We start from the raw sequence: 9,772 nt of genomic DNA, 5'->3' as shown, positions 1-9,772 counted from the left end.
GGATGTACTCGTGGCCTTGAGCAGACTTTGGCAGCGGTCCTACCAGATCCATGCCGATCCTCTCGAAGGAGATGCCGATAATGGGGACAGGGATGAGCGGCACGGGAGCCGGCTTATAGGGGGTCATTTGCTGACATTGGGGGCATTGCTGGCAGAAGGCCCGAACCTCAGCGTCCATCCCGGCCAGATGAATCAGTTCAGATAACGGGGAGAGGGATGATCGGCGTGGGAGCAGGCTTATAGGGGTCATTTGCTGACACTGTGGGCACTGCTGGATGAATCACTCCTTCAGCTTTTCGAGGGTGTTTCGAGGGTGTTCCGGGCCCCCAGGTTTCCCCCCAGCAGATGCGAGTAGGCCAGGTGCATAAGGGCTTGGGTGCGGCTGTGGGGTACCACCAACAGTTCGCAGGGCTGGCCCTGATTCTCTGTCTTGAGATATAGCAGGCCCCCTTGTACTAGGAAGTGAGTGGCTGGCAGCCGCTGGTCAGGCTGCTGGTGCACTCCCTCGACAACCCGCACCTAAGCCCAGCAGTTCTTTAGTCTGGTGTCCTCCTTTTGCTCCCTGACAAAGTTTCCCTCTCGATTGACCTGGGAATACACAGAAGTCACAGGGTTAGTTGAAAGGGGGGGCTCACCTGCAGCGGTTGCTCTGGCATCTCCTTCGTCCTGGGTGAGGCAAGCCGGCCGGATCCTTGACCGCCTTGTTTTGGTTCTCCTCTTCCTCGTGGCCCGTGAAGCTCTGGTGGTAGAGAATCCTGGCCAGTCTCTGCCCTGTATTACGGGTACTACCAGGATGGGCCACTCCTTAACCTGGTGGCTTACAGAGATATGGACTGCTGGGACCTCCCTGACGTTCCCATGAATGCAGGAAACCGTCAGGAATTAAAGGGTGGTCCAAGGGAGTGAGTTGGAGGTGAAGGCTTAGATGCGGTGTGATCCCATGGCTGAACGAGGCAAGCAGAGTGCAGCATGGCAGCGAGACGGAGGGTGCACGGTGGGTGCTCTCAGCAGGCCAGGCCATCGGTGTGCACAGGATGAGGCTCATCTTCTGTGCTTAGATCTCCATTTGGTGGGAAAAAAGGACACACGTTAGAGCAGTCATACTACTCTCCTACCTCTCTCGAGAGCGGCCGCGGGCTCCTTTTATATCCCTCCGTCTTCTCGGTGAGGGTAGATGATTGGTGCTGTCCTCATTGGCTGCCAGACACGCTGCATTAACACGATCCGCCTCGCAGCCACGCACACTCCAGCTATCCAAAACAATGGGGGTGCTGAACCCGTGCTGTCCTTTCAGTACCCCGCCGTCAGTCAGTTGAGGAACAATGGATGATTTTCGTGCTCGGGCTGCCGTCACAGTATAATATATATATATATAATACTATGTATACTATTATATATATATTAATATATATTAATATATTATATAAAAATATGCAAGCCAATGGTAATTGGTTTCAGACTGCCAAAATCCCCTGGGCCTCTACCTGAACCCAGATCTAGGACAACCTCCACAATGATGGCAGAACTTAACCATCCCAGTAATATACTCTGCCTAATGAAAATGTATATTTTTAAAGTGATTCTCTTTAAATACAATGTTCTTCATTAGATTAAGCTATGATACAGTTGTTTCTACTGTTTAAAATGGACAAAGTTTATTGTTAATGTCAACAATCTCAAGTCTTACTGCATTACTTGTTTTTTTTTTTATCATTGCTCAAGATAATAATCTTCACTGCTAATCATTTCTATCATAACAGAGACTATTAACATTTAATAGTCACATGTAGAGTGTGTGTGTGTGTGTAGCAGAAAGACAGTGAATTAAAACGTGTGAGGCAGGACACAAGTGCATATACTCATCGTAGTGTTTTTGTGCCAATCGAAGAATCATCTTCAAAGTCTATTGCAGGGGTTAGAACACAGACAGGCCGTATCAATCAAGGCATATCCATGATCAAAACATGATAAATGGGTGAGGCTCTAAATCAGGAATTACAACACAGAAACAAAGAAAATAAGACTTAATGGCATGCATGATATAAAGAACAGTTTATATAATGTGATGCCAGTAAATAATGAGAAAGTAAGAGGTCGGGGGCACTCTGTGAGCATGACCTCAGCCCTCTCACTTTCCCATTATTTTCTGTGAGGGGAGATATCTATGTATATATATATATTGTAGATTATTTTAAGAAAAGATACAACACAGAACAGGATTGGCAACAGAATGTATTGTTTATTTCCTCCTGGTTACTCTCTTTTTTTTTACACCTGTCTGCCTGTGTCTCTTTTTCTAAAACCTGACGACCTGCCTCCTCCCGTATAACACCAACCTTAAAGGGCTATGGCAACATTTAACAACTCTACATATATATATATGTGTATATGTGTATGTATATATATATATATATATATATATATATATATATATACTGTATCTTTACTTAGTCCTTGTTGCCCCATCATGGCACAAGAATATTACCAAGTGCTTATGTCCACTAAATCAGACACCCAAATTGTATTCCAAACATCTTTTCTGTTCTATACACTTTTTTGCAAACATATCAGTATGACCAATGAACCAATAGTTTCCTCCCACCTCTGAAAATCATGCTGAAAGGTGGATTCGCTACTGTCCATTGCCCCTATGTATGAATCTGTGAATAGTGTGCTTTGATGGACTGGTATCCCATTCAGAGTGTATTCCCACCTCACTCCCATTGTTCCACAGATAGACTCTGGACCAGCCATGACCCTGACCAGAATAAAGCGCTTACTGAATATGAATGATGAATGCACTGCAATGTGATTGGTCAATCGCTCATGTCTTTTTGTGAATATAAATATCAGGAGGTACATGCAACATTTCCTGATACAGTTTTCTGATCTGATCAGTTTTCTATATAAATTTTCATACCCATTTATGCATTATTTATTTTGTGTTTAATTAGTTAGGTGTAGGCTATGAATCTTGACTGCTGACAATTCAAACCAAAAGAGGACAGTTCACGCCCTGTAGCTACAATAGTAGTGGATACCAAACACCCACAAGAGATGATCTAACAGTGCCACTACCGACTTCTGCTTGCTGGTGTGAACGCAGGTTAAGACTCAAGTGTGAAGCACTAGCAAGGTCTGGAAATGCAAGCCGTCTATGAGGATATCAGTTTTGACCTCTGCAAAATGGATAGTAGTGAAAACTATCATTCTCCAACAGGTAGATATCTGAAATGTTTATACCTTTAATATATTTAAATACATTTTTGATGGTTTAAATTTGATATACTTTACATGAACAAACACTGTAAATGACAAGGAGTTTCACTTCTCACCACCAGAGACAGAGGGTGATGTTTATGTGAATATACAGGACTGCCACCCAAAACCCAAAAAATGCACAGGTATGTGTTTCTTTGATGATTATACTGCTTATCTCACTTCTACTTAGCTAAAATATGTTCTATGAATGGACAGAAAATGGGTCTATCATTTAGCTTCTTCTGTCAGATTTGATTTTGACTTGGATTGTTGATACTGAAATATGAATATATGAATGTGTGTTTATGTCAATATGTGAGAGAATACAGCTATTTTGAATGAGATCTAAGGCAGAGTTTCTCAACTCCAGTCCAATTCTCAACAAATCTGATATGAATCATCAGCTAATTATTAAGTCTTTCATGAGTTTGATCAGATGTGTTAAGGGAAAGGAACCCCCTGAAGTTGTGCAGGGCAGTGGATCTCCAGGACTAAAGATGGGAAACTCTCTATATGACAACAATCTATGAAATAATTACGCCTTCTCTCTCAGATATCTCTGAGCGCACTGAGCTGAAAGACAACAAGAAAACAGGAAAGATCTTCATATGTGCTGTTGGTCTCCTCCTAATGCTTGGTGGTGCTTTATCAGCACTCTGTGCTGTAGTGATCTTGTGTGAGTATTGCTTATCATCTTTATTGTTGTTGCTCTCATTCAGCAAGTCACAATAAAGTGTCTCATTTAATATGTTAAGTGAGTAGAATTCCCTGTAGCGTCAAACCCATTTAGACTTTCATTCAGTTTTTATTGCACTTTATTTAAAACATACAGTATATGAGAGTTTTGTTGTAAAGGCATAAAATACAATTTGGTCAGAGACAGAAACGGTGGTAAATTTCTAATTTCTAAGCAAAAGCAAACATTATACTAAAAATAAATAAATAAATAAATAAATAAATGCAATTTGTTTATTTATTATTCAATAAATAAATAAATAAACATTTAATTAATTTTTTAATGAAAGATAACAATATGTGCAGTGTGACTTTTTTAAAAGTCACATTGTTACAGCTTCAAAGTTGCAAGAATGCAATGTGAAGTAAATTTTGTATAATTTGTACATTTAGTGCTGCTGACAGACACTTTTATTCAAATTAAATTGATATTGTGAACAGATACAAGCAGTAGAGAGTTAAGGACACAAACATATGTGGAAATCAAAGCCCAAAAAGTTCCTGGCAGGCATAGAATTTAATTTCATATCAATAGTCCAGAATCTTAACCACTGAGCTACCACAATAGTTTTGCATGACCACAGTGAGAACTGACTGACATCCACAGATGTCCTAGTATTAAAAACATATGTTTCTCCTTGTCTATGCATAACCCTGGTATTCTTGTTCAATAGATCACAATAAAATTGCCTCCTTTGAGATAATACATGAGCAGTATGAGAATGCTACAGTCACACTTATGATGCAAGAACATAAAGTCAAGGGTAAGTTTCAGAAGTTTCCTGTTTGCTTTAGCAGCTTGCAGCTGTGTTTAACACCTCTGGCCAAAGGCCTTGATATGCTGCTGTTAAGCTATTTTTTAATGCAAGCTGTTTAATGCAAAATGTTTAACAGTTATCATTTCGCCCTCTTCACTGGCACAATTTATAATTTACATGGCACCCATGCACTGTATAATAATAATAATAATAATAATAATAATAATAATAATAATAACCAGTGATGAAAAGAGTATAAAACACACTTACTTGTGTAAAAGTACCGCTACTGTATTAATAATTCACTTGTGTAAAAGTAAAAGTAGTCATCAAGAAAATGACTCAATAAAGAATAAAAAAAACTTTTGGTGAAAACTATTTGAGTAATTGCCAATTAATTAACTGACAACTAATTAAAACGTTTTATTTTCTTTTCTGTTATGTTATCTAACAAATGTTATTCTATGCTGTAGGGAACACCACTGCCATTATCAACAATATATAAAGAAAGGTATAATTAGCTAGCTAGTTAACTTAGCCAAATGCTGTTGGGGTTTCAGAAGTTTGCTAGGTTCATCAGCTGGCTAACTCATGTTAATTCATACATGTTTCTAGCTACATACATGTTCCAGCTTCTAATATTTAAATAAGCAAATTTGCCCTTTACACATTATCCTGAGTGTTACCTCTGGACTGTAGCAGCACTTAAATATATTTAACACAACAAGCAATCACTACCAAACATTGAAGTGATATCTTTAGGTTTCATACTGTAAAACATTAAAAGATCTGGCTAGTTAGTCTAGCTAACTCAGCTATCTCATGGCTTTTGTGTACACGTTTCCACTTCAGATGTTTCCACAGGATGGATGTTGAGCTGTACAATGCTGGTATCTCCAGAAGTTTTTGTTTGCTTTGTTTGCAATTTCATTATGAATCAGCTATCTGTGTTTAAAACTGAAGATAGCCGATAAATTGGTCCTGGGATGCTCGTCTGTCTCCACTGTCTGAGTCGTTGGTGCGGCTGACTAAATATTTGGTGCCTAAAGTGTAGACTCTCAGCAGGAAACTATTAATTAAACTATAGATTATTCAAAATCTGCACATACTGTGTTTTAATTGGCTTATAGTTTTGTGAAGTTAAATATATTATTATTTTTTACTCTGTAACAGCAAAGCTGAATATTTTATTTGAAAAAAAAAAAAAAAAAAAACTCAATTATGGGCACGGTGTCTTAATGGTTAGCATGTTTGTTTTGCACCTCTGGGGTTGGGGGCTCGAATCTCGCCTCAGCCATGAGTGTGTGGAGTTTGAATGTTCTCCCCATGCTTCGGGGGTTTCCTCTGGGTACTCCATGTTCTTCCCCCAGTCCAAAGACATGTGTTGTATGCTGATTGGCATTTCCAAATTGTCTGTAGTGTCCGTCGAGGGTGTCCCCCGCCTTGTGCCCTGAGTCCACCGGGATAAGCTTCAAGTTACCCTGCAACCCCGTGTAGGATAAGCGGTACAGAGCATGGATAGATGGAAAAACTCAAAAGTATTATGAATTAATTATGCTTTTTCACTAATTTTCACTAAACGTGGCATGTAAATTAACACCCTAGGTCCCAACCTAAATTTTGTAAATTAAAAAAAAAAAATTATATAGAAAGTTGAAATTTGGTCTGCCTTTTCTTAAATCTTAGCATACACTCACATTTGTGTGAATGGACTGATGAAATCCTGCTACAAGGTGACATTTTACACCTTGGCTTGTATCTCCACGATATACAGATAAATGTTAAAATTGTGTGTCTTTGGGATCTCTTGAATTTAATGAAAAACTTCCTGACAAAAAGTTGTTCAAACAACTTTTTATTGCATGAACCATTTAGCAGGCTAATGCATTTTCCAGATTCCCATATTAAATGTATGATCTTGATTCCAATGTCTGATGTTTACAAAACTTGTTAAACAGCAATCCCCAAATTTAATAAAAATCTTTTTTAGTTTTTGTTTACAAGTTTCTTTTTCAAGTTTTTGGAATGATTTATGCTTGCCATGTGATTTACTAGAATAGCCTAAACAACATCTGTATCTAAACAAATGATTATAATTGTACACAACAAAGACAGGCAAAACAGGATATAGCAACTTAGTGACTTCTTTAGTTCCACCTAGTGGTTGTGCAGGGTGTGACAGTTTGGTTAACACGTTTCATTAGAAAAGGCTCTAATCACAGAAATTTACAGTATTTCTGTTTATACTTAATCGACTTATTTAAATGATCACTGTTGACTATTAGAGTAATGCCATACTGTGTTTACTGTTTTTGTTTTTATGCTTGATTCATTTTGCCTGACTGAATTCAATCCTGACAAATTAAACTCTTCTTTTGTCTATCAAAAAAAGATGTGAAGCGTCAGGAGCTCGTCTCTGCATGCAATGGTAAGATTGCTCTTTTTTTGATTGTTTACACCAATCATTAAACATCTCTTTGCATCAGAAAATCTCCCCTTTTACATTAGAAAAAGAGAGACTTTATGAAGTGCTGAAGATGAAGTATAAGCAAGCTCATGACCGTCTCTCTGCATGCAATGGTAAGGCTTCCCACCCCACCCCTGCCCCTTTTACATCCATCATCAGAAAGCCCTCACACTAGACATCTTATTAGGGCCCGAGCAGTGGTTAAATGATTTAACTGAATATATTCTAGACAGGGGATGCCGGGTTTATATGATGGGAGTAGCTATTCTTTTTTTTTTTAAAAATATTATAAGAGCAGGATAAGATTAGAGAGATAGATAGATAGATAGATAGATAGATAGTTTTAGAATAATTTTAAGTCAATTAATCATTAATTTTTATCTTTATTTGTTTTTTTAATTGTATAGTGACCTTGCATGTTAGAAAGGTGCTATATAAATGGAACACATTATTATTTATTATTATTATTATTAAACTTGTCATCTACTGTATATGTATAAGGAGGAAAAGTCTAGTAAATGCAGTTTACTGCAGTCACATGTGTATATATACACAATTCGCCTCATTTCATAATTGATCTTTTTTTAAATCTCTTCTTGACAAAAGCAAATCAAAACTGTAAACTTTGCGAGGAAGGATGGAAGTCTCTTGGTTTAAAGTGTTACTACTTCTTAACTAACAAACTGACCTGGACACAGAGTAGAGATTACTGTGTGGAGAAAGGAGGCCACCTGGTGATTATAACCAGCCAAACTGAACAGGTTAGTGTAGTGGTTCTTCTCTTTCCAGTTTTTATGATAAAATTTGATTATTTGTCTCTATTTCACTTGTGTTGGTTACAGGTGTAAGCTATGTGTCATGTTATTTACTACATTAGGATTTTGTATCTTCACAAATTAAAGAAACACATTGGATTGGCCTGAATGACTTGGAGACTGAGGGAAAGTGGATGTGGGTGAACAACCAGCCCTTAAATGAGACGGGTGTAACGTAAGAACCGTGTACACTCAAAAGCTTCTTTTAGTGTACAGCACAAACATATACAACTTTCTGTGTAATATAAATAAATTGTACAGCAAACTTTCTTACTTACGAAGGTTCTGGTATCGATCTCCAAATGAGCCTGATAACTGGAAAAAAGAGGACCCTTCTGGAGAGAACTGTGCCTCTCTGGGGCATGAGATTGGTGAAACACATAAATGGTTTGACGCTTCTTGCCGTAAGCTAAAACAATTCATCTGTGAAAAGTAAAATACTGCACTTGCATTTTTGGCTAAAAATACTTACGATTTTGAGAAAAGTGGATAATGTTTGGTTATTGAGTCTGAATATTTGATATTAATAATACAGCCAACTGGATTTTGTCTATTAAGAAAATGTATACAGCCAGCTTTAAATCAGAATCAAAGATTTTTTAAATGTTTTTCAGCATTTTAAAACGTCTTGGATTTTTAAACCAGCAAGTTCAAATGACTGATGTTTTTTTATGTGATTATCTAAGCTTGTGTAAACCTCTAGACCATTAGAAGATGGCATGAGATCATGTATGTAGATTTTCTCCCTCTGCCTTGTAGAAACTTCAACATTTAACAATATCTATTTAGAATAGTTTTACTATCATGAATCGCCAGTGTTTTATTTCCTTGAAAACATGTTAAAGACAAAGCGACTGAACAGTTATAACTCTGAAGATGTTTAGTGACTCATACAAGGATCCACATCAGGTCTGATGAGCTGATTCTGATTAAAGGAGGTAAACGTGATTCACCAAAAGAGCTTCAGTGAACCTCGCCATAAATTCTACAAGTCTTCTAACTGTACTGGACAGATGAACACTGCTCTTCCAAAAGATATTTCTTCAGTTAAATTTTTTAATAACCCTTCAGCATAGCATAACACAGCAACAGGTTCTCCTTTAATTTGTCATGCATCTCTGTACTTCTGCTATGTACTGTATGTTTGCTGATGATTGAGTGGTGTGCCTTTCATGTTAGAAAGAGTGGTGTGCCTTTCATGTTAAAACTAAATGTAATATTAATTTGCTATTAAACAATTAATAAAAGTTTACACGTCTTCAAAATATAGTGTGTGTATTATTTGTTATACATGATACTTTGCACTGAAGCTCTACTGGGTTATGGATGGCAACAGAAAAAGCAGTAAACAGAAGATAACATTTTTTTTCTGCCCCGTTCTCTAGTATCATGCCCCACAGACTACATGCTAACACAACTGGCCACTTACCTGGAGCAATTCACAGCCTACAGTCTTATTCCAGGCATCTGATACTAAATTTTGAAATGGATTCTATTTTGTAACCTTGCCTGAGCATCTTTGTGCAAAGATAATATCAGGTAAAGAGCCAGTTTAACAAACCTAATGATAAAAACAGTCAGTTTGTTCAAAATGTGTTCAATAGGCTTGAGCTCGGGGCTCTGTTTAGGACACTTAAGTTCCTCCACACCCATCTTGGCAAACCATGTCTTTGTAGACCTCAATTTGTGCACAGGGGCATTGTCATGCTGAAACAGAAAAGGGCCACCAAGTTGAA

General features: G+C 37.8%; 1 protein-coding gene across 1 annotated transcript; it reads left to right on the top strand.

Moving 5' to 3' along the window:
* Positions 1-3,171: 3,171 nt before the first annotated feature.
* Positions 3,172-9,220, top strand: LOC113543887 (CD209 antigen-like protein E). Its single transcript, XM_053231503.1, has 8 exons — positions 3,172-3,220; positions 3,342-3,396; positions 3,810-3,937; positions 4,671-4,760; positions 7,263-7,334; positions 7,828-7,982; positions 8,099-8,211; positions 8,319-9,220. Exons 1-8 carry the CDS (start codon positions 3,187-3,189, stop codon positions 8,470-8,472), a joined length of 801 nt encoding a protein of 266 aa, XP_053087478.1. The 5' UTR covers positions 3,172-3,186; the 3' UTR covers positions 8,473-9,220.
* Positions 9,221-9,772: the final 552 nt, after the last annotated feature.

This window comes from Pangasianodon hypophthalmus, chromosome 29, assembly GCF_027358585.1.
Source record: "Pangasianodon hypophthalmus isolate fPanHyp1 chromosome 29, fPanHyp1.pri, whole genome shotgun sequence".
Lineage (NCBI taxonomy): Eukaryota > Metazoa > Chordata > Actinopteri > Siluriformes > Pangasiidae > Pangasianodon > Pangasianodon hypophthalmus.
Note: the sequence above shows the minus strand (reverse complement) of the source record. Positions and strands in the feature narration are given on the sequence as shown.

Excerpts from the sequence above, each read along its gene's own strand:
- LOC113543887 (XM_053231503.1), top strand. The coding sequence starts at position 3,187 with ATGGATAGTAGTGAAAACTATCATTCTCCAACAG. Across the intron at positions 3,221-3,341 it reads AAACTATCATTCTCCAACAG|AGACAGAGGGTGATGTTTAT; the intron begins GTAGATATCTGA and ends TCTCACCACCAG. Across the intron at positions 3,397-3,809 it reads TGCCACCCAAAACCCAAAAA|CTCAGATATCTCTGAGCGCA; the intron begins ATGCACAGGTAT and ends TACGCCTTCTCT.